The following is a 25,589-nucleotide window of genomic DNA, read 5'->3' as shown; positions in this document are numbered from 1 at the left end:
GCACCCGCCTACCTTGTTTGTGAAGGAGTGAGAGGAAGTTCAACTTGACAGAAAAGTTGTTTGGCCTCCGATTCACCTGGACGTCTTGCAGGACTGGGGCAGAGGAGATACCAACACCCCCTCTATCGCTGGCAGCATTCCCTCATTGCCGTCAATATGCTGAGTCAAAGGCGTCAGACCGGCCCTGCTCCTACCGCACACGAGGGGAAGGGCGCTAGAAGAGGCAGCCATGCATGCCGCCCGGCAGTGCGCGGGAGGTTGGCATTGCACAGGAGATTGCATTTTCTGATCTCGGTGACCCATTCGCGACTCGCGCACGCACCACACTACCACCGCTATACTAGGTGGCGGTGCGTGCAGCGTGCGTGCGGCAGCAGTTGCAAGCAAGTGAGCTTGCTTGCACTACAAACGGGGCCGCTCGGTGCGCGTGGCACTGGTGGCCCGTAGCGGCCGCGGCCTTTATAATTTATTTGGGGACTGGGGACACTGACTGACAAAGTGTCAGGCAGTGAGTGACCCCAAATAAATTATAAAAGCCGCGGCCGCAATGGGCCACCAGTGCCGCGCGGCCGCTGCCCCCAAAACAGTGCTGCCTGGGGCTGTGCGCCCCTCCCGCACCCCCCTAGCTATGCCAGTGACTTAAACGTAATTAAAGGCTGGTGGGGGAGGTAAAGGAAGAGAGACAGGGGCAGCGCATATGCTTTCTATTTACCCTAATACAATGTCTCCTACCCATACACTAGTACATTACCCCGTCCTATATCTTAGTACTCTACTCTTTTCTACACCATGGTACCGCTATTTACATCTATACCCTAATATATCTACCTGTCCCTATACTATAGTTCCTCCACCTGTCTGTGTGTACCCTGTCCGACCCCCTGCATAAGAATGAAGAGCAGGAGCTGCCAAGATGCTCTTTTTGATAAGTAAAAAATGTTAGAGGCCCAAATAAAATCGGTTCCTTTTTTAGCAGACTTCTAAACATTCTGTAAGACCAGCAAAATTGTTTATGAATTTCACAATTCACACAGACCAATACAAGATCGCAATTGTTCCTCGTTGACTGGATGGTGAGCATTAACGGTGCCTTCCACAATGCTGGGTTTAGGTTTAACACCATCCTTAGAAAGAATGTAACCCAAATACTCAATGTCATTCACAGCAATTATGTATTTGTCTTCTCTGTCACACCATTCCTTTGCGATCTCTCAAGTACTTGTTCAACAACCTCATTATGTTTTTCTTCTGTATCAGTGTGCACTAATATATCATCCTGGAATATAACCACATTGGAAAAATCTTTAAACATATTAGTAATTTCTTTCTAAAGCAGCCATGGCCCATCCAAATGGCATGTGGCAAAACTGAAATGTACCATCAGGTGTAATAAAAACTGTTAAATGACGAGAATGCTCATCTAAAACTACCCGATGGTACGCCTCGCGTAAATCTGTTTGACCCATTTGGATCGACCTACAGCTGTGATCAGATCATCAATGCATGGTAAAGGGTAGCTTTCTACCCAAATGGCATTATTGAGGGATCTTAAATCAACACAACCGTAATTCACCAGTCTTCTTTCTTTCTTGCTAAGACAATGGGAGACATCCACAAAGTGGCATCCACCCTTTCAATAATCCCTTCACTTTGCATTTTTGTTAACATTAGTGACAATTCGCTCCTTATACTGTGTGGAACATTATGGAGCTTGTGTTTCACGGGAGACACACCTACTTTAATTTTAATGAAATGAGAAAAATTCTTGATTTGTCCTATTTTGTCATGAAAAACATTCGAACATTTATTTTTCCAGTGCATGTGGTCTGATACTGAATCAATGACACAGGACATTTCTGGCATGGCTTGATGACCATTCCTAACTCTGCATGGTGCCAACATCCTAATACATTTATACCTTTATAGGCTACATAAACTTTACCATGAACCACACCTGAAACATTGTAATTTGGAAAACTGCATCCAGACACTATACTCTTCCCTCTTCTGGTATTTGTTTATCCAGTGTTTTCCCCCCATTTTAAACTTGAACCGCTAACTCCAGAAATATATAAACTCTTGGTTGTAGAATTGACACTTGCTAGTCCTGCAAGTGGAGCTTCAAATTCTAGTTGTTTAGCATCTAGTTGTGAACATTCAATACTTTCTGCTATATCGATAGCCTCATCCAATGATGGATTTTTACATGATAACAGTTTGTGCTGAATCTTTTTGGAATAGCATCTGCAAACTATCTGGTCCCTAATTAATTGGGAGGTGACATTTTCAAAGTCACAATAACCTGCCAACATATTTAATGCAGTGACATAGGAAGCAATATATTCATTGGGACCTTGAATTCGATTAAAAAAGTTGTGTCTGTGTAACACCAAATTAACCTTTTCCTCAAAGTACGTACTCAATTGTTTTACTGATAGCTGATATTCATCAAGATCTTCACTATCATGACCCGTGTATTCTGGTAGGTGGTTAAAACCATTTTGACCTTCAATACCTAAATATTAATACATTCGACTTCATTGTCTATCCGCATTAAATTTTAGCTCATCCAATTGCTCCTAAGTAAGCATTGCAAGATCTGTACCACAAATGGCATCTTACTGGTGGTTTGCCTGGCTCCTGTAAGAAAGGACTGGGAGGAGTAACTGTTTGCATTGCATTGTGACTAGCTGCTGCCATACAGTGTAATTGCTTTGTAAGGATATTACTACTACAACCAACACTGTTGCCAATACAAAATTCTTTTTTTTTTTTAAATATGAAAACATTTTTGAAGAATAGAAAGAACAAAAATAATATTAACTAAATAGAAAAGCTAGTTAATTGCAAAAAATGTGAGTGTCAATCACTGTCAACAAAAATAAAATGCAAAACGGAAGTCTATTCTGTTGCAGTACCACAGTTATCCACATTGAGCGCTGCAGAATAAACACCAATGTAATCGCTCTTTCCAGAAAACGTTTGTTGATTAGTTTTGGGAATATTCTCTCGCAGCTGTGAGGTGATACTGCCAAATATGTTTGAAAGATGTTCAAAAGACACCTGAACCAGCATTAAAAACCTTAAGTGAAGTGTGCCTGTGAATATAGTTAAGTCCAGACAGCCCAGGAGATGTCCACAATGCCAGCGCGGGGCGATTCTTGTGCTACTAACACGTGCTACTTGTTGCCGAATTGCTCGTGTTGCCGCTGCTTGTGGCCTTTGAAATTGGTCACATAGGAGAAACTCTTCATGTGCTAATGAAAGGTGAAATGCTCGCGCAGCGCCGGCTCAAGGTAGGCTTGACCAGTACTTACGCGCAACACTTCCCTCCTTTTTTTATTACAGACCAAAAACCGGCAAGGTATGCCTGAAACTGTAATTCACCAACACAACAAAAGCGGTGTGGCACCCAATAGTAACAATCCCTGAACCCTCAAACAGAAATAAACAGTACCTGAAATGTCTTTGAAAGTTTTTGACGATAATGCTCTTGCTTCCTTTTTGTTTTGATGGGAACACAAACAAGCATTGAAAACGTAATAAGTCTTGCCTTTGTTCAAGTTAAAGCCATTTGCTTTGCTAATGGTATTGTATAGCAAAGCAAATGGCTTCAACTTAATGAAAGGCAAGACCTATTGCATTTTTAATGCTTGTTGAAGGTCGACGACCGGTGCCTCTGTCCACAGCTCCCTGGGTATATTGCAGCAGGCAAAAAGAGAAAGCGCGGAAAAAACACAGGAAGAGAGAAAAAGAGACAGGAACAGAGAGAGAAAGACAAGAACAGAGAGAGAAAGACAAGAACAGAGAGAGAAAGACAGGCATAGAGATATAAATGCAGGAACAGAGAGAGAAAATGCAAGAATAGAGAGAGAAAGACCGGAACAGAGAGAGTAAGGCAAAAAAGGATAAATTGCCAAAAATTAAACTTCTCTGCTATTATGCCATGCTATCCCATGTTAATGTTCCTTGGCAATATGACATCTGCTACCCTTTACATGCCTCTGCTGCGAGGTGGATGTGTCTTACTCCTTTATATGGGTGTTTTTTACTTCAAGAATTAGTCACAACTGCACACAGAGAAACACTTTATTAATCAGGCCCAAAGTAATATTCTAACACTGGAGAAGTTTACTGCTCTCCTGCTTTCATTCAGTCTTTCGCCAGACCACTTAGTTTGACCTTATCACAATGAACTATCCCTATTTCCCTGATTAAAGGTAGTAAGGAGGTTTTGTAAAGATGAACAAGTTACTTACATTTGGAAAAGCTTTTACTGGTGGATACAGTATCTGCCTGTAGATTCCTCACCTTTTTGCATTACCCTATGCACAACATTGCTCAGAATTGTTTTCCATAGCTCTCCTACTTCGACAAGGAAATCACTATGGAATGGATCCACAAGCTACTCCGCGCAACATCTACGAAACCATAAGAAGATCTCATCGGCGTACAGACATCAGTTCCACCCATTTTTTCCATACCTTTGAGGTGAACAGGTGAACCGACAACCTTTCATAAATATACATGGTTTACAACATCTCCTCAAGTATACATAGAATAAAAAAAAGAAGAAAAGAGCACTGGAAATTCCAAAATATAGACATGTTCTAGTGACAAGCATCACATCAATTTGATGAACAATGAAATACAATAATTTCATGCCAAAGATCTTTTCGGTATAAGTAGGCAGGCATCCAGTGAGGAATCCAAAGGCAGATGCTGTATCCATCAGAAAAAGCATTACCGAAGGTAAGCCTTGTTCTTCTGATGGATACATTTGCCTGTAGATTCCTCACCATTGAATTGAATCCCTAAGCAGTCCCGCTCTCGGAGGAGGGTGCCCGCCTACTTATACCAAAAAAATCTTGCAGCACAGAACGTGCAAAGTGGTCGTCCCTCTTCACCTCTGAATCCAAGCAGTAATGCTTCGCAAAAGTGTGGTGGGAGGCCCATGTTGCTGCCTTGCAGATGCCGACAACACACATCTCTATTCAAAGCGGAAGAAGACTACTTGGCTCTGGTGGAATGACCTCGAATACCTTCAGGAGGCTCCTTTTCGGCCAAGGAGTAGCTGATTTTGATGCGGAGGATGATCCACCTGGACAGCGCTCACCTGTGGACAGTCTTGCCGATCATTTTTCTCACGTACCCAAAGAGTTGGTTTGAAGTCTTTAGACCTGTCCAGCTAGAAGCGGACTGCCCTCTTAGGGTCTAGGCAGTAAAGTCTCTCCTCCTTAGAAGGGTGAGGGGGCGGATTGAAAGTGGGTAAAGTGATAGATTGACCTAGGTAGAAGGGAGCGACCACCTTAGACAGGAAAGCATCTATGGTCCGAAGAACCATCTTATCCACATGGACTGAAGTAAAAGGAGGCTTAGAACTAAGAGCCTGTAGCTCACTCACCCTCCTGGCAGAACTAATTGCAATCAGAAAATCTTGAATGCTAGAAGTCTCACCGGGCAACTATGCAGTGGCTCAAAGGGGGGCCCCATCAGGAAAGTAAAAACTACATTCCTATCCCATTGAGGCATGACAAATGGAGTGGGAGGAAACCTGTTAGTGAGACCCTTAATGAATCTCATGCCTATGGGAGACTTAAACAAAGAGGGTTGGTCTTGTAGGCGAAGAAAGGCTGGCAAGGCAGGCAAGTAGTCTTTAACAGTAGATACTGCACAACCCTGTTGAGCCAAGGATATATGGAAATTGAGAATATCAGATAAATGGGCCTGCAGGAATCCCTGACCTCAGATCAGCTGCTACCACCGCCACCACTTTGTGAAGACCCGTGGCGCGGATGTATGACTGAACGGATGGATCGCAAACTGGTAATGTTGAAATCCCACCGTGAAACTGAGATACTTCCAATGCGACTTCAGGATGGGAATGTGGAAATACGCATCCTGTAAATCGATCAACACCATCCAGTGTTCCTGCTGCAGCGCCAAAAGAACCTGAGCCAAGGTCAAGATCTTGAACTTCTCCTGTCTGTGGTAAAAATTCAAGATCCTGAGGTCCAGGATCAATCTTAATCACCCGTCCTTTTTGGGGATCAGGAAATACCGGGAGTAGCATCCCTGACACCTTTCCGGCTCCGGAACCACCTCTATCGCACCTTTCTGTAGCAAAGATAGAACCTCTTGTTTCAGGAGCAACAGATGGTCCTCTGAGCACCAGCCCTGGCAAGAGGGGACAGGAGGGGGAAACTCCCGGAAGAGAAGGGCATATCCATTTTCTACGAGATCCAAAACCCAGAGAACTGATGTAAAAGATCTGCATTTTCATAGAAAATGGGACACCCGACCTCCCATGGGACCAATATGCTCTAAAATTGGGATCTAGACCTGCTTCCTTGTGGAACCAGTTGGGGGAACAGGAGAGGAGGAGGAGACTTGTTGGCGAGCTGAGCTTCGCAGGTGGCCTCTACCTTTCCCTCTGTATGATCTACAGAGTAGGATCGCCTTCTGTTGTTCCTGATGCTGCTAGGCCCGAAATGGAGTAGCCTTTTCAAAGCTCCGAAATCTTCAGTAACCAAAGCCTCTAGGTTGAGACGGCAGGCCTAGTGATATAGCGATGGCCCTACTGTCCTTAAAGCGCTGTAGCGCCGAGTCCGCCTTGGTTCTGAAAAGTCAAAAGCCATCAAAGGGTAAATCCAAAAGGGTGGCTTGAACATCGAGAGAGAAAACAGACCCTCTAAGGCAGGCGTGCCTCCTAGTTGCCACTGAGGAACCCATCACTCTAGCAACAGAGTCAGCCGTTTCAAGCCCAGACTGAATAACCTGAAGGGCCGCAGCTTGAGTGTCCAACAGTACCTCCTCAAAGTTGCCCTGGAAATCATCTGGGAGCTAAGGAATCACCTTCTTAGCTGAATCCATCAACGCATGGATGTAGCGACCCAGTAGGTATGTTGCATTTGTCGACTTTAAAGCCATACGGACTGATCAAAAGACCTTTTATACAGATTGTCCCATCTTTTTTGAATTCCTACTTCCAGGTGTGGATGGAAAAGAGCAAGCAGATTGTTTAGTCGAGCAGGACGCCTTAACAACCAAGCCCTCAGGAGATGGGTGTGTAGATAAAAAAGCTGGATCTCCAGGCGCAACTCAGTACCATCTTGCCACTGATCTGGACACAGCTGGGGCTGACATAGGCTTTTGCCATACTTCTAGTCAAAGTCTTATTAAATTGGAGCAGAGGCTCTGACACAGATGGAGAGTTAAAGTCTGAATGATCGATTTAACCTCTGCAGTGGGCAACTGCAAGTCCAGAAGATCAACCGCCTTTCTGATGATTTGAGTGTTAAGAAGAGACCCCCTTGTGTTTAGGAATACTCTTAGGAAAAGCGAGTTCACACTCTGGCGACATAACATGCCCTCTAGCTTCCTGAAGCCGTTCAAACTTGTGCATAGGATTCACAATTTCCCCTCTTCTGCCTCTTTCTGATGCTCCTGGAATTCTTCTTCCTCCAGAAGCCTCTGAGCCTCCCTTCTTGATCTTATCTTAGATATTGACATCAGCTGCACCAAACACGGCGCAGGCGTCGATGGAAGCCTTTCAGGGAGGGTCAGGGGCGCCACAGGAATTCGAGATGGCGCCGGACCGGAGCTCGACAGCACAGGAGAATACTCCTTCCTTCCCTTCAGGGATTGTATCGGCGTCAAGAACCTCCGCGTCCTATGATGCCGTAGAGCAGGAGATCCAGACTTCAGCGACATGTCCTTTGAAGAACGGTGCCTGGAGCCATGACACCGCTACTTATGCTTCCTCGATGACTTCGAGGTGTGCAGAGTCAGTGACTTGGACTTCAATCTGATCTTTCTCCGACCCCTCTTCTTCGCCCTGGTCATGACAGTTAAGCTTCCCTCTCCTTGGGGGCCTTCGGATTCATATGCTGACACAATGAACATCCCTCGACTTCGTGGTCAGACGACAGGCACCAAAGACAATCATGGGGGTCCGTGATGGACATATGACCCCCGCATTCCCTACAAGGTTTAAACCCAGAACTTTTCTGAGCAGCAACGCACTGCTACAATTACAGACGACCGGTAACAATGTTAAACTACTAAGAAATGGAGAGTCCTAGAAAAAGCGTTTCACATCGACGGTGCGGAAAAAAGGGACCGGACGTCAGCACGCCGATGAGGTCTTCTTATGGCTCCGATGAGGTCTTCTTTATGGCTCCGATGAAGTCTGTGGAGTCGTTTGCTGATCCGTTTCACTGTGACGTCGTCGTCAATGTGAAAGAGCTATGAAAAAGTTTTCTGTGGAATGCTGCAAATAGGGTAATTCAAAAGGTGAGGAATCCACAGGCAGATGTATCCATCTGAAAATCCTGACAGCAAAAGACAATATAGGAGTATGTTCATGAAACCACAACTGTTCTGAAACATGCTGAAATCAGAAGCCATAAATTGTTATACAGCAGTTTGCATAAACATAAATTATGCTTGATGCAAGAGGCTACACATGATTCCATGTGATCTCACACGACCAGCTATGCACTTGCGATTATGCACGGCTGAACACCAGATCTCTTTTAGCACAAAAAGTGATAAAGTGGCGGACAGTTCAAGAACTTAATTTTTGAGAAACACACATATCCTAAGAGAAGAGAGGTCTATGTGAAAAGTATACCGTAATCAATTCAATATTCATATTGCTTCTCCTAAATTATGAACTTCAATGTATTTACACTGGATACATCAATTTCCTTTGTTGATCAACCTAATAAAATAAAAGGTGTGGTTTTTATAAGTAGTCACTAACATTTTCAGCATATTCATACACCGCTACCAAAAATTTATTGGGCGAACCTAACAAAAAAGCACAATTTGTCCACTTTTTAAAATCAGAAAAAAAATCAAGTACACAAAACAATACCTGCTGTTTCAGTCTGTAACATGGTGGCCACTTCCCTTGGTCTCATTCGGCTCACTTCACTGCTGCTGTAACGCACTGGTGTCTCCTCATGCTCGGCTGACTTTGTTGGAAGAAATTGCTTCATTCCTTTCCACCAGCCTTCATTAAGATCCAAAAACAAAAATGATATCACACAAAACCAGTAATATTTCCAGGGGTCATTGTTTTAAATAGTCTAGAAGCAGATGTCAGATTGAGCTTACAAATCCCCAGATGTTAGTACCTGTGAAATAGCGTCCTCCTTTTATAATCAAATGACTGCTGGAAAAGGTCTCACACCAATGCTCCCTGCCGTTGTAGGCCTAGGTATTGTTAAGGTATCTGAACAGTGTCTTTAACTAAACTAGAGTGATTAGATAACTGGTCATATACAATGAGTGCATATTATAAGTTATTTAATCAACTTTCTTAAGACTTAACAGAGAGATTAAGTTTATGAATCTGTGAACTTCTCCAATATACTCATTAAAGGTCTTAGCAGCGAGCACCGGACAAATGGGAAACAATCTATCTTCATTTGCATCAGCCAATGGGTATTAGAGACAGGAGGAAAGATCGAAAACTGGTCTCTTGTGTGGCCAATTAAAATATTACACTTTGATTTTCAGTATGCCAAATTAACTTTTTACAAATATTTTCTTTATACTGGCTGAAACATCTGTGCCATTCCTTCTAAGGACAAATTATTCCTCTTTCCAAGACGCATGAAATGTCTGTACTAAGAAGTTGATAGATCACAGACATTACTTTCCAGCACAAAATCAGTTCACTTTCAAGCCTTGAGGTATGGGAGAGTCCCTCAACCCCAACACTTTTCTTAAATACAGCACAATTGAACTAAAGGTTGGAGAAGTGAATGAGTCATCACCAAGTAGAGGGCCTAAAGACTACTACTACACCAGTTACACTGTTAACTTGTCCTTTATGGTACCATCCTATCCTATGTCCTTTAGAAAGATGAGAGATTAGAAATCAACCCAAATCATAACTTTGCTGGATACCAGGCAGTGGGGAGGAAAATAGGAGAGTTCTCTAGGTCAGTAAAATGCGATGTGATCCGAGACAAGGACCACTGGAGGATCCAAATGGAGAATCTAAGCAGTTAAGGAAGCACATGGAGTTATGTGTACAACCAGAACTTACTGCATAAACCTATGCAACACAAATATTGACAATAGGTCTCGATTGAAGGATGGTAATATTTTATTATAAATTTTGATACAGTTTTCATGCAGGAAACCTGGGAGCTGAATGAGATAGCATTTGATGGATTTACGTGCTTCAGTTTGCCTGCGGTTCCATCTCCAGCAGGCAGAGTAAAAGGGGGACTGACCCTGGTTTAAAGTTAATATTGACTGTTCTGTTTTACCGCTCTTTTTGGATCAGACGGAGGTGCAGGTATTCTGCTTAAGCTGGAATGAAAACTATAAGACCTATTTGGTAAACTTTCATAATAATAATTTTTCTTGTAAGGGTGACAGTAATTTTCGGGGACTCTTCACAGTGACTGATATGCTTGTGCAGAAAGAGGCCCGGGTTGAATGCCTCCTTAATTTGATGGGGCCAGGTGATTTCAATGCCAAACTGGGGCACCCGCCTTCTCTATCTCTAACCACTTTTAATTCATTTTCTCAAGATACTGATCACAACGTGATGGATACTAGGGGGCAGGTCCTATTTTCCCTTCTGGCCGAATGGGGTCTGGCCAATAAGGTCCCTAACTCTACTGACAGTTACATGGCAACTTTTATAGGGCGGGGTGCAGAGAGCACCATAGATTATATTATTACCTCCTGGAGTAGGTCTCAAATTATTAAAAACTGAAGTTCTAACCCTGATCTATAGCAACCACAACCCCATTACTGTGCAGTTACTGTCGCCACGTGCACAGCATAAGTTTAAGTCGAAGCCTCCCCAAAATCTATTTAGTAAAGATGTAGGGCACAGAGTAGTATGGCGAACTGCGAACCTGAAGAGTAATATGTTCCAGGTAGTTTGCAATAGCACAGCATTGATGAATAGCTGGAACCTATTATCTTGTATTGCGGCTCTTATTTTAACTATTTTTTCAAATCTTCTATTGTGGATAAAAGAGATGCTCTCTAGACCAATTGCCCAGCCACATCGTCCTGCCGAATCATGGTTTGACAAAGTATGTAGAGCAGCCAACGACTCTCTACGCAGGGCTTTAAAGCAAACTCCCAAGGACAAGAGTGCCATTATAGCCAGTAGAAAGATAGATCAGCAAGCAATTAAGAGAAGGGAATTGGTCATTAAGGATGCGAAATGGGAATCCATTGTTGGAGACTGGCAATCTAAAGACCCACAAGCTTTTTGGAATTCTGTGCAGTCTGTTTAATCTCCCATATCACCCCAAGATAAAGTAACAGTTCACATCTCGGCAGAGGCTTGGTTTGCGCATTTCTCTGGGTTGTATTCTACTGACCGCAAAGCAGACGATGCTTCCTTGCCGATGATTCCTTTTTGTCCAAACCTAGTCTTTAGAGAGGATGAGATTTTTAAAGCGATTTCAGACAGCAGGTGTAAGAAGGCTCCGGGACAGGATGGTATTCGGCTTGATCTATTCACAGAGGACCCAGCCTTTTGGACCCCAGTTCTAACTTCAGTATTTAACTCTGTATGTAGCCAGGGCATGCCCAGGTTGTGGCGTTCATCAATAATTGACTGTTAAAAAAAAAAAAAAAAGGAAATATGCATAATAAGTGCTATGGCCCAATATCCGTCTTAGACTCCACAACACAAATCATTGGGAGAGTAGTTCTAGAACGCCTACTTAACTGGATAAATATTTATAGTATACTTGGCCCAAGTCAGTATGGGTTCAGAAAGGGGCTCAGGACTATTGAACAGTGCCTCAATCTACATCTTATTGTGGCAAAATACAAATATGCAAAGGGAGTTTCTATCCATTTGGCATTTATGGACCTGTCAAGTGCCTTTAACTATGTTTCTAGACCAAAGCTGTGGGCTATTTTAGAGTGCATGGGTGTTGACGCGGGGCTGGTTACTTTAAGGCCCCACCAGGACCTCACAGCAACAGTTAGGTTTGGGATTGTTGGCGAATGTACAGAGCCCTTCAGCATTAAGCGTGGGGTGCGCCAAGATTGCGTCCTTGCCCCAATTATTTTTCTCCTCTCTACGAACGACCCGGAGAAAACATTGGCATCTGTGGGGGTGGACGTTCTGAATGTGGAGAAAAGGGCAGTTCCTGCACTGCTATATGCTGATGATGTGGTCCTCCTGGCAAGGACGGCCAACGGCATAAAAAAACGTATCATTAGTTACGTTAGTTTTATGAGAGACCTGGGCCTGGAGCCAAATATTAAGAAAACATTTACTATGGTATGTGACCCAAGAAATACCAGAACTTGTACCCTATATATTGATGACCAAACCCTAAATAGGGTCAGTTCTTTGCCCTACTTAGGCCTGGAGTTTGATGAAGGATGTACTTGGCTTACTTGTATCAAAAATAGAATATCCTGATATACCCAAGCTGTAGGTACCACTTCCTCGCTTGCTGCGTCAATTGGTAAAAAGCCTATTGCTCTTATCCTAGAGATATATAACCGGAAATGCCTGCTGATTTTAAGTTTTGGAATGGGTATTTGGGGTTGCAGGGATGCACATGCGATGCAGATGGGGGAGAATAGATTATGTTGCCGGTTATTAGGTGTTCCTCCATCATCCCCGAATTTCTCCTTACACCTGGAGCTAGGTATGGAGTACGTCCAAGATACCATCAATGCTGCCCCCCCCTGGCTCTCTGGTGTTCAATTCGGTCTAACAAAGAAGCCGAAGTCAATCGGGCAGTCATTTGAGACTGTTTAACCTGTGCTCATAGTTTGCCCATTCCATGGTTACAATATATTAAAAACTGCTTCTGGACACATGGGTGTGCCACCTTGTTCGAGCATCCAGAGTCCATCCAACAAAAAAAAGGCAAAAACTGGCTCCAGGACAGTTTCTGTAAGCAAAAACAAGCTACTAGGGAATTAATGGAAGTGGCCAAACCCTCAGTCAGAGATTACTGTATTATTCAAGCGGTTCCTACAACTGACCCATATTTATTATACGTGACCAATGTCTAAGAAAGAACATTGTTGGCAAGATTCAGGCTAGGTTCCTTTCGCTGGTTAATACGTTTTCCCTTTGGCCAGTGCTCCTCAGACACTATTGCTATTTGTCCATGTGATGAGAAATGTAGCCAAACCATTTTACACTTTGTCTTCTTTTGTCAATTTTACTCGCCGTCCACTAGGCAGTTTTTATTACTGTTACTACGCAGACATACATTTTCCAAGTGAAAAGCTGCTCTTTTCCATTTATTGCAACTTAACAATTGTAATGTTTGCTATGCAGTTGCTAGTTTTCTGAAGTGCACTACAGCTAAAAGATGGAGTTTGCTGTTTTGATAAAAAAAAGTTTACATTCTCTCTTAAAAATAATCATTGACCTTGTATTTTAAAGTGTATATTGCTGCTTTCAACTTTTATTCATCAGGTACTGTTACACTAGATATGACGCACCTGGAATCAAAACTTCTGCACTGTCAATTTATTCAATGTAAACCAACATAACAATTTTTTCTTGCTATATGTGGTCGCTTTTAATATACATGTTTTATTACTATATCAGATTTTACGCTCCTGGAACCTAATTTTATGGACTTTATATCACTTTCAATTATATGGTTGTTACTATTTATCATATGTGTGCACTATTTTGTTTGTTTCTTTTTATCGTGTGTATCTTTTATGATCTGCCTCTGGAAAATCGAATAAAGACAATTGAATTGACAAAAATACACAAAACAAGAAACAAAAGCCAGGAGAGTAAGCAAACAACTGCTCTAAAGTATTTACTATAGTGCATTGTTCCATATATAAGCCAGAGAAAAATTACCTACCTGTAACAATGTTTCCGCAGCATGACAATATTATGGCTCATGGGTTTTGCATTTATTTCGCCATTGAGCAGCTGAACGAAGAACAAGTTTTCTTTAATAAATAAAAAAATTAAAAAATGGTCTTGGAAACAGGTGTTTTAAATCAAATCGCTTAAGCACAGGCTCGAAACTCGGTGTTAAATGGGCTTGCCTCTAAACTATTTTAAGACAGGAGATAAAGCTCCAAGGAAGACCACCGCCAGGGCTAATGCAACAAAGTACACAGGAGAAGCAGAGAGACCCAAACCCTCAACAGTCAAGTAGCAAGCCATGTTCACTAAATCAGAGTGCAAGCTGAAGAAAGCACACCCCAATATTCTCAGAGACTGTTCCTCTGTGAAACTAAACTTACTGGGAAGAGTGAAAATGTCCCACTGCACTATAGGTCAGAGCTAAGAAGCTGACTACATAGAAGCTTAAACAAGCATTTGCAATGCAATAGGTCTCGCATTTACGCTAGTTTGAGCTATTAACATTGTAAATAACAGTGCCTTTTTTGTTTGTTTTCTTTTTTTAAAAAGGCACTATCATTTATAATGGCAATAGCTCAAACTCTCGTAAATGCGAGACCTATTGCATTGCAAATGCTTGTTTACTTGATGCTATCCTTCATAGGAATTGGGAACAGGAAATAAAAAAAAATATCAAGTGTTCAGGGTGACCCTCACTGTGACTTGTTACAGGCATTTTCTAATTTGAAGGGAAGTTTGCCAATCACTAAGGATAATCTAGACTTGGTTGACCGCATCGAGGCAGGAAGAGTGCAAGATGTATTCCTGAAGGTTGGACAATAGAGTATAGAAAGCCTTCAAGGAGAAGAAAGGTGAGACTAGATTCACAAATTCTTTTTCAGGTGATCCAAGTATTATCCGATTCTACTGAATTGAGTGATGGCCAAGTATGACATTTTGGCTGCTTAGCCAAGTGTGGAGAAAATTCAAATGGGAACTGAGATGACCCTCAGGAAGAATCTAGTCCTTGGTGATGTTTGAACGATGCAAAGGGAAAGGAGTCAAGAGAAGGTATTTACAGAGTTCTCTGCAAGAAAAGCTCTTCCTGAGGAGATAGAGAGGGAAGCGCAACCCTCCCTCTAAAGCTGGTGAATGAAGGGGTAATTGGTGTGTCCTGGATGAGCAGAGCGGGTCGTACTGTAATGGTGTCTGGAAAGTGTAAGGACTTTGTGGTTGGTTTCACCTTTTTGTCCAAGCTTATCCTGGCCTAGTAATGTGCCTCTCACAGCGATGTGTGTAGGTGCAACTGTTACTCTGTATGATTACTGTTTTCTGTGTTGTTGTTTGCTTGTTTTGTTGTGATGCTTTATTTTCAATAGGGGGCCTATTGTGTATGCAGACCATTTGCTTGCATTCGGTTTAGCCTAGTGTCTTTTCTTGAGCATTCTAGTATTTGGAATGTAGTGGCTGAAATGTTTGATTCTGGGAGGAGTTGGTGGATTGTGGCTGATTTGTGAGATTGTGAAACCAGTGATCCACCTGTGTAGAGTGTGTGTTAACCCTGAGGATCCCCCAGTCAGTTATGGTCCTTTGTTTGAGTTTTAAGGCTAGAAGGAAGGCAAGTAACCAGGATTTTGCCTGGGTATCCGGTGCACATGGGCAACAGATGGTGTACTTTGCACACTCTGACAAGTCTAGTTGGAGGGCATGAAATATGCCTCAACACACTCCCAAATGGCGAGTGCTGGTAAGTGTGAGCTTGATGTCTTCCGGTCGGAGAAAGTCATGCTATAGAATAGGGCGAGGCTCTTGTTTTAACAGGGATTCATTCAGTGGTACGCCTGCCAGCGACGGACTCTAATATAGGGGTGTTTGCCTGTGCTTAGATTGTTGTGATCCTCTTGTTTGGATAGGTGGGTGCAGACACTGGAGAATGGACAGCTGAGTTTGCTGCCCACGCAAATGTAATTCAGGCATGGTCTGGCAATTAAAATGGAAGATATGTTTGTGACGTGTTTTCATATATTTGGGAAAGAAGGTAGCACAAAGCACCAGCCAAATTCTCAAGGATCTGGTGTAATTCTTTAAGATACTAGTAGGTCCTGACTCCCAGTTCAAACATTTTGGTAATCTACTAATTATTGACAGGTGGGTGTTTTCAGGGGACTTCAAGTAAATCTGGGCTTGGATGATCGGATGTGAGGCTTTGTGTGTTCACCACCTAAACAGATTTCTTGTAAACAAGGACAAATATGGAGACATTGACGTACACACAGATAGAGATGGAAGCTTATTACACATACGAGGCCTGACCCTCTGGGAACCAATCCCATATCACGAGTACAGGCATGTTCTGTATGTTAAACTACATTCTCGAGGTGAAACAACCTGATTATGGAAGATTTGTAAACAAATAAAAATTAAATTGTTATTGGATTGCTGTCGACCTTCGTCCCTCGCATCTAGGGCAGGTAAGCGTAGACAGCAGCTGTGCAAGCTTCCCTTCCATCAAGACCAAATACAGCACTGAACAGTAGTGTAAGCGTCCATCACAGCCAGTCCGCTGCAGGGCAGGAACCCCACGCTCCAGGAGCAGGTACCATAGGGCAGAAGCAGCAGAAATGCAGGCTTTCCTCACAGCTTACAGGTACATCACAGGGTGCAGCGGTTCTGACGTCCATTGCAGAGGAGGGGGCAGAGGAGACAGCAGCAGTGTGTCTCTCTCCTGCTCGAAGCAGTTCAAGCACAAGAACACCCGTTTCATGGGGCACAGAGAAAAAGGTAAATCCTCAGCCAGGCCTGTGGATGTTTTTATGTCCCCGGGTCAAAAACCACAAGCTGGGCTTCGCTTCAGTTTATGCAGAGTGGCACCAGCGCCTGATTTTACGTATATACAATATTTGCCAGGTCAAGTTAAAACACGACAGCTAAAAGGCAGATCTCCCTTGAGTGGCGTGCCGGTATTACTAATGAGGCTCTCTCACAAGAAAGACACACACACCTCAAAACATGCGGGATCAATCCCTCAAAGCCCGCAGGGGATTCAGGAAGAAAGACTAAGTTTGAGGGCTCATCTGGGAATATTACATTCTTAAGACTGTTTCAGTGAACTCTCAGAATGTTTTTTTATTCTTTATATTGCATAACATATGGCCGATAGTCTTTTTTCATTCTTAGAATCCAGCGGTTATCATGCCGTTTCGAATGGATCAATATACTTTCATGTCATCTGCGCCTCCTGATAGAGAGTGTGTTATACAAGTTTCTATTCATGAATAAGTCTGCTTGTTATTCACTATCCACCTGAAATACTTTTATACCATCTTTGGATATCGTCCCATTGTTCTCGCATTAAAATGATTTATTGTTTAAAATGGCCTTGGTGAAGGGACGTGAATCATGAAACGCGCTGGTCTGTGTTGCTTTTCTTCATGCACATTTTGGAATGTAAAGAAACTTTTTGAGAGCTGTTGGACTTGGCCTTCTCCCCTGAAATTTTTCGCTTTTGACCCCCTTGTCAAGGATGTCTCCCCCATGGTAATAAACCTGTATAGGCCATGTGTGGAAGGAGTTGCCCTGTGTTAAAATGTAATGTCATGTAATGGTGTGAGCACTTGTAAATTTCCCCCCATTTTAAAAATGCACCTGACTAAAATGTTCTGTATTTACAATGGATGCCATGGCCATGGGTTTTGCCACTGGACTGCCATAGGTCAGCAGTCTAGTTATTATTACCCAGCTACCCCTAGCTTTTGGAGGGAAAGCCTGGCACCCAGGGTGCTCAACCCCTCCCCTTGAGCCAGTTTAGGCCAGCTTTGCCAACATTCTAGAAGGTTCTGGCACTGCCTGGGAGGAGGGTATAAGTAAGGGTGATGTGCCACCAGAGAGTCAGTCAGAGCTGGGACAAGAAAGAGAGGGGACCTGCTGCGAGGTGCTACCGCCACATGGGCCTGTGAGCTGGGCCCTGCACCCCTAAAACCCCCCCTACTCTGCTGTCCCCACGGGCCCCTGACAAGGGAGGGCCCCTACCCAGGTCACTGACGCGGTTTGGACCGGGTAACACGCCAGCACTGCGTGAAGAAGCGCCCAGGAGGTGAGGAGTGTGCCCCCGAGGTTGGCTGTGGAACTGTTCGCCCCCCTGTGAGGTGTGCTGCCAGGTGCTGTGCTGCAATAGCGCTGTTCTGGGGAGGTTGATTTTATTAGTTATTTATTAGTGCACTGCTAATCTCCACAGGGGATGTTAGAAGCGGTCATGTGAATCTAGAATAGCTTAATACCCGACGGGTAAATAATGTGTTTCTTTTGCAGTGTGAACCTATTCTTGAAGCAAATTCTGTGAGTTGATTATGCCCTTATGGAAAGCATTGTGAAGCAAGAGCAATCCCAAGCAAATGCTTTAACACAGTTCAGTATATTGCTGCTTCCTGAATTGACACAATATCGAAACAGTAATATTTGCTACAAATGTGAATGGACGAACATGTACAAACCCTACAAAGGTCTGTTAAGAAAACATTTCCTATGACAGCCACGGAAGGAACAATTTGTTCTAGTAGAATATTCTATTGGGGTTGCATTGTATTCCCTACTGTGGATTAACTAAATTAAACTCTTTATGCACTCCATCTTGCAACTGTAGCCTTAAATATAGATTTGCCTTATAAATGCACAGCTTGATATACAAAAGGCCTGCTCAGTTGTGCCTGCCCTGCTGTCCCTTGCCGGAAAGTGAGACGGACTGGACCTGAATCTCTGCATCCCTGCAACGAGGTGACTCCAAGGGCTTGCCTCCAGTTTTGAAGTTTCAGAGACATCAAAGGCTTCATCCAACGCTGCTGAAGATTTGCAATCTGCCAGCTGTGAGTCCTGCCCTGCCTAGAGGTGCCAACCCCGTCCTGGCCCTTACAGGAGGGTTTTTTGGCTGCTTCTGCAAAAATACACGGATCGCATGCTTAGTGCAGGTCGGAATTGACACATTTGCCTAAGACGCTGACGCATCACTGCTTTGAGGACTCCCACTGTAGAGTCTGCATATGCCACCTGGAGTGCTTGACCAGCAGGACGCAGGAGGCCATCAATCCCAGTAGCCTCAGAGTCAACCTCACTGAAATCGTGGACGAGGCTGAAAGATTAGGATCATCCCCTTAATGTCCTGGACTCTCTCAATGGGGAAAACCCCAAAACCGAACCGTGCCCAGAATGACTACACTGAAGGGGAGCACCTGAGAAGAAGTCAGGTGTGACTTTGGCACGTTGATAGTGTACCACAAAGAAGACAGGAGGTTCGCCATAGTCTGGAGGTGGTCCAGTAAGCTGTGATTCCAGGGGAAGTGGTCTCACTTCTCTATCTCTGTTGCGGGAGGCTCCCTTTACGCAGTGGACTCTCTCAGAGACTCCAAGGTCTACATACTGGATCCTTCCCCAAAAAGGGGAGAGGGAGTGCTTTGGCAAGGGGTGCCATACCATACCAGCTGTGAGTGGCTCCCTTGGCACAGTGGACTCTCTCAGTGGGTTTGCTGAGACTCCAGAGTATAAATATTGGATCTATCCCCAATAAGGGAAGAAGGAGTGCATAGTCAAAGGACAGGGGTCTAGGTAGACTAGCAGGCAAGGTGAGAGATTCAGGGGAAAGGGAAGTAGAGAAAGAGTACTAAATGGGAACAAATTTAAATTAATGAGTTATTATATAGCGCTGGCTAGACCCGAAGGAAACCGAGCGCTTTACATTTAAAGAACATAGGGGACAAGGTGAATGGCGCAAGGAAGGGTAAGGGGATAGGGTAAAGGGATAGGAGGAAGATAGGACGTAGAGACAAGGGGAAAATCTGCCCAAGGTCCGGCTGGGTAGGGGATGGCAGGGGGGTGGGTGCGGGGGGGGGGCGGTGGGAGTCCACAACCCATCTCCAGTTTAGATATATGGTAGCTCCACCGGGAATCAGCCAAATCGCTTGGTCTCTACAGTCTGGGGTAAGTCTGGGGTAAGTTCCACAGGTCCTGATGTGTAAGCAGGTTAGGGAATAGGTTCAAGGTCTGGTCAATGTCCAATTGTTGTCCCAGGGAAGTAAAACAAGGAGGGGACCACTATGGATGCCATCTTGGGGTCAGACAGGGGACTGTACTGTACACTGGTACACTGGTGGCCATCTTAAGGTCAGGCATCTGGCAGTTAGAGTCAATTTCCAGGAGAGTGGCTGACTGGGGTGAGCTTGCCTTTAAAAGCCAGTTGTCGAGGTAGGGGGAAGACGGGCACTCCTGACCTCCAAATATAAGCTGCTACCATCGTCATCAATTTTGAAAACATCCAAGTAGCACTGGTGAGACCAAAGGGGAGAACACCGAACTTAAAATGATCCAGTGCTACCACAAGTCGTAGTTAGCACCAATGGGCTGGTAGGACAAGTATATGAAAACATGAATCCTGCACGTACATTGCAGCAATCCAGTCTCCATGGTTGAGGGCAGATACGACCTGGGTTAGGGTGAGCATTTTTTATTTCTCCTTCCGGATGAAGGCATTGAGAGGACGCAGTTCTACAGTAGAATAAAGACCACTGTCCTTGTGCACCAGAAAGTAGCAAGATTAACAACCTCATCCTACTGCAGGCACCCTCTCAACAGACCCTTTGTCCAAAAGGGCTTTAACTTCCTGCCGCAAAATGGAGAGATGGTCTTCTGTCAGTCACTGGAGGGACAGTAGAAGGTGCAGCAGAGGAAGGGTAAGACATATCCCCTGCCAAAGATCTGAAGAACCCACCTGTCCGATGTTATTGTTCTCTAACCCGTGAAGGATAACTGGATCCTGCCTCCCACTGGGCTGTTCTCTCCTAAGGGCCCACAAAAGGTGTTTTGCAGGTGGGGCTGCAGGGGCCAGTGGATTAGGTGGCCCATTGGTGTTGGCTGCTGGGGTGGTGGGCACTCCAGCTTCGACTGCAAAACTCCTATTTTCCTTGCTGAAGCTGGCAGTATGGGACAGCTCTACCAAATCCGTGAAAGGAGCGGTTACGTTGGTGCAGATGTTGAGACTGGGAGGATAAGCCCAGAGAGCGTGCAATAGCTCTTCTCTCCTTAAATTACTCTAAAGCGGAATCAGACTTGTCCCCAAACAGAGTCCAGTAGAAGGCCATGTCCGTATGGGAGGAGTGGACATCAATCAATCATAGCATTTATAAAGTGCACTACATACCTGTGAGGGTCTCAAGGCGCTTGGGGGTGGGAGGGGGGGAGCTGCTACTGTTCAAAGAGCCAGGTCTTGAGAAGACTCCTGAAGGTTAGGAGGTACTCCGTCTGCCACAGGCAGATGGGGAGGATGTTCCATGTCTTGGCGGCAAGGTGAGAAAATGATCTGCCGCCGTCGGTCATTCTTCGGATGCAGGGGACGGTAGCAAGGGCGCGGTCTGGGGAGCGGAGCTGGTGGGTGGGGGTGTAGAGGCTGAGTCGGCTGTTGAGGTACGCTGGTCCGGGGTTGTGGAGTGCCTTGTGTGCGTGGGTGAGGAGTTTGAAGGTTATCCTCTTGTTGATGGGGAGCCAGTGCAGGTCTCTCAATTGGAGTGTTATGTGGCTGCAGCGGGGGATGTCTAGGATCAGGCATGCGGAGGCGTTCTGGATGCATTGGAGCCGTTTCAGGATGTTGGCTGGTGCGCCTGCGTAGCCTGCGTTTCCGTAGTCCAGTCTACTGCTGACCAGGGCCTGGGTGACCGTCCTTCTGGTCTCGGTGGGGATCCACTTGAAGATCCTGCCGAGCATGCGGAGGGTGTTGAAGCAGGAGGAGGAGACGGCAGTGACCTGTTTCGTCATTGATAGGGTGGAGTCGAGGATGACCCCTAGGTTGAGTGCGTGGTCGTTGGGTGTAGGGGGTACTCCTAGTGCAGTCGGCCACCAGGAGTCGTCCCAGGCGGAGGGGGTGGATCCGAGGAGGAGGACCTCCGTCTTGTCTGAGCTCATATTCAGTCGGCTGTTTCTCATCCAGTCGGCGACGGCCTTCATTCCTTCGTGGAGGTTGGTTTTGGTGGTGTGGGGGTCTTTGGTTAGGGAGAGGATCAGCTGGTTGTCGTCGGCGTAGATGATATTGAGGTCGTGCCGACGTGGGCGAGCGGTGCCATGTAGACATTGAACAACATTGGGCTGAGGGATGAGCCTTGAGGTACACCGCAGATCTTGGTGGCTTTGGAGCGGGGGGGGGGGGAGGGGGGAGCGGACGTTCTGTGTTCTGCCGGAGAGGAAGGAGGTGGTGCAGTCTAGGGCCTTCTCTTAATTCCGGCGTTGTGGAGGCGTGTTCGAAGTGTGCGGTGGCAGACTGCGTCGAAGGCGGCTGATAGGTCCAGGAGGATGAGGGCCGCGGTTTCTCTGTTGTCAAGCAGGGTCCTGATGTCGTTGGTGGCGGCGATGAGGGCAGTTTCGGTGCGGTTGTTGCTGCTCCCGGACTGGGACGGATCCAGGATGCTGTTCTCCTCAAGGAAGCTGGTCAGTTGTTTGTTGACGGCCTTTTCGATGACCTTCGCCGGGAACAGGAGCAGGGAGATGGGTTGAAGGTTCTTGAGGTCTTTGGGTTCCGCCTTGGGTTTCTTGAGTAAGGCTTTGATCTCAGCGTGCTTCCATCTCTCTGGGAAGGTCGCTGTCTCGAAGGAGATGTTGATGGTTTTCTGGAGATGGGGTGTGATGGTGCTGCTGGCTTTGTTGAAGATGTGGTGTGGGCAGGGGTCTTCCGGGGACCCGGAGTGGATGGTGTTTATGATCTTGATGGTGTCATCGTTGTTGAGCCAGGCGAGCAGGCGGTTGGTGGTCGTAGGAGCGGGGGTCTCATCGGTTGCCGGGGTGGCGACGGCAATGATGCGGTCGGGGATGTCTGCGATCTTGCGATGGAAGAAGGTGGCCAGCGAGTCGCACAGGTCTTGTGACGGTGGGATGTCGTTGGTGTTGAAAAGTTCCTTCACGATGTTGAAGAGCTCTTTGCTCTTGTGTGTGTTGTTGTCTGGTCGGTCTTTCAAGGAGGTCCTTTTGGCGGTTCTGATGAGGTGGTGGTGTTTGTGGGTAGCGTTCTTGTGGGCTATGAAGCTTTCCAGTGTTTGTTCCTGGATCCATTTTTTTTTTTTTTTTTTTTTTTAGTTTTCGGCAGGTTGCTTGGAGGCCTTCGGTGAACCAGCTGGCTCTCTTGCTGGTGTGGGTGTTGGAGGGCTTCTTGAGCGGGGCGAGGGTGTTGGAGCAGTCATTGATCCATTGTCTAGGCTACGGGCTGCGGCGTCGGTCGGGTCTGCGGGTGGGCTCTGGGCCAGGGCACTGGTTAGCTGGTCCTTGGTGACTTTGCTCCAGCGGCGGTGAGGCATCTGCTGGATGCGGTGGTGTGTGGTGTGTTTCCGGAAGGTGAAGTGGACGCAGCGGTGGTCGGTCCAGTGGAGTTCGGAGGTGTGGTTGAAGAAGACCTGGGAGCTTGCTGAGAAGATGGGGTCGAGCGTGTGGCCGGCAGAGTGGGTGGGTGCTGTGACGAGTTGTCTCAGTCTGAGGTTGTCGATCAGGGTGGACGAGTTGGAGTCATTGTTCTCGAGGTGGAAGTTCAGGTCCCCGAGGAGGATGTAGTCCGTGGAGAAGAGTGCTGAGGGTGTCGTCGGTGTCAGGCGAGATTTTGAGAGTGTTTCTGTGGACGATGGCAATTCCTCCTCCTACTCCGTTGGTGCGGTCCTTGCGGGTAATCTTGTAGCCTTCCGGGATGGCTATGGCGATGTCGGGTGCTGAGGAGAGGTTCAGCCAGGTCTCCGTCAGGAAGGTGACGTCTGGGGCGTTGGTGTCTAGTAGGTCCCAGAGTTCGACGGCGTGTTTGCGGGCAGAGCGGGTGTTGAGCAGGATGCATCTGAGGAAGTTGAGTTCTTTGGTTGGTGGGTTGGATGCTGGTGAAGCTGCAGTTCCGGCAGGAGAAGGGTCCTTGGGTGCACCTCTGGGGTACCCAGGCAGCAAGTGCGTGATCGTCCGGCGTTGAGTGCGAGGAGGGTGCTGGAGTCGTAGCAGAGGCAGGCGTTGAGGAGCTCGTGGGGGCCAGTGATCCTGGCGCTGGGCGCAGTCCAGGCACGGACGGGCGCAGACGGGCTTGCCTTAGGCGCTGCCTGCTGCGCGGCCTCCATATAAGGGTGGATGGGAGGGAGGAGCAGCTGAGAGCGGGGCGGCGAATGGGAGTGCGGGGAGGCGGTGCCGCAGGGATGCAGCGGCGGGAACCGGGCGAGGGGCACAAAAAAGGCAAAAGTACAATTAACAGCAAGAAGGCACTGAGGAGAAAGATGGGCACAACAGGCAGTCAGAGGGAGGCACCGAAGAATACAAGTACAAATACCAAAATTACAATACCAGCAGAGATGGCACAGAGGAGGAAGATGGGCACAACAAGCAGTCACAGGGAGGCACAAGGCGGAAAAATGCGGGTGGCGAGGCGAGGCAGGCACAGGAGGAGCCGTGCAGCAGCGTGGGGAGCGACCTGCCTGCGAGCAGGGTCAGAGATCGCCCTGACATAGCCTGAGAACCCGGTTGATCGCAGCCAAGTATGGCAGTGAACGGCAACACATGTACCTTTGGCTCGGCTGGTGGAGTTGGTGGTGTTCAAGCTGCAACATGTGAATTTGGCCGCATCATAACTGTCTTGGATAGTCTGAGCGAGGACAGGTTGGAAACCTTCAGGGACACCAGGGAGGACTTGGACATAGATTCCCAAAGTGCGTGGGAATAGCATCCCAGGAGGAAGCTGGTGTTTACAGGTCAGATGGCAAGGCTACAGGAAAAAAAATGTTTCCACCCATTTAGGCACCCTAAGGAGGGGAGTAGTAGGAAAAGTGTTAGGGTTAGACCAGAATATGGACGATTGAACCACTAAACTTTCAAGGAAGGAGTGCTGACAGAGGAACGCAGGGTTGCCCAGGGCAATGGCATCTAGCAATTTATCTGTTGACTGGAAGGCCGGAGTACAGTTTGGCCCAAGCTCCCAATAAGGTATCTGTTCGTACCTAATTGAAGGTAAAAGGATCTCAGAAGATGTCCGACATGGCTGGAGAACATCTATCAAAATGTTAGTCTTAACCTCCAAGGTTGGGAGCTGGAGGTCAGGGACTTTGGCCGCCCTATGGATTACCATGGTGTAGGAAGCAGATTAATCTGTGGCGGGTTCAAGGGGTGAGAGAAGGCCCATTCCAGGGTAGGTGTCAAGACCAGTAGCATCATGCAAATCATCATATCAACTGTTTTCTAGATAGGGGTTAGCAAACCCATCACCTGTGTCGTAATCATTGTCCGAGTCCGTACTGACAAGTGAGAATAAGGTGTGCTGCTTCCCTTGTGGAGGCTGCAGATTAGGTGGAGTGGTGCCTTAACTGTTGTCGGAAGCAGCTTAGGTCAAAGTCAGATTTGGACAGACTCAGTCTGACAAACTGGCATGACCCATGATGCTGGAGGGTGGGTGCAGACCGGAGGCGCCTGTGATGAGCCTGGAGGGTCCAGCTGACGCAAAGGGTAAAACCACCAGCAGGTACTCCAGGTGGAAGGCCTCTCAGCTCCATACAGCCAGAAGGTGCAACAGAGTGACAAAGGATCTGAAGACCCAGAGCTTGGCTGTGCAAAACTCTTCTATCTGTTGTGGATTGGCAGACTGCCCCGAAACTCATTTGTGCCAGACCGTGTTGTGGGATCGTCTAAGAACTTGGACGACTATGATAAGAGAGCCACAGTGCCACCCCAGCACCTGCAACAGCAAATACGAGGAGAGAGGGTGCCAACTCCC

At 46.3% G+C, this 25,589-nt stretch overlaps 1 protein-coding gene across 1 annotated transcript in view; it reads right to left on the bottom strand.

Moving 5' to 3' along the window:
- Positions 1-25,589, bottom strand: part of DCBLD2 (discoidin, CUB and LCCL domain containing 2) — a 526,471-nt gene that overhangs the window by 11,509 nt on the left and 489,373 nt on the right. The window contains exon 14 of the mRNA XM_078657730.1: positions 8,882-9,019. Coding sequence (XP_078513856.1) covers positions 8,882-9,019 — 138 coding nt within the window. The remainder of the gene's footprint in view (positions 1-8,881; positions 9,020-25,589) is intronic.

Source organism: Lissotriton helveticus, chromosome 8 (assembly GCF_964261635.1).
Source record: "Lissotriton helveticus chromosome 8, aLisHel1.1, whole genome shotgun sequence".
Lineage (NCBI taxonomy): Eukaryota > Metazoa > Chordata > Amphibia > Caudata > Salamandridae > Lissotriton > Lissotriton helveticus.
Note: the sequence above shows the minus strand (reverse complement) of the source record. Positions and strands in the feature narration are given on the sequence as shown.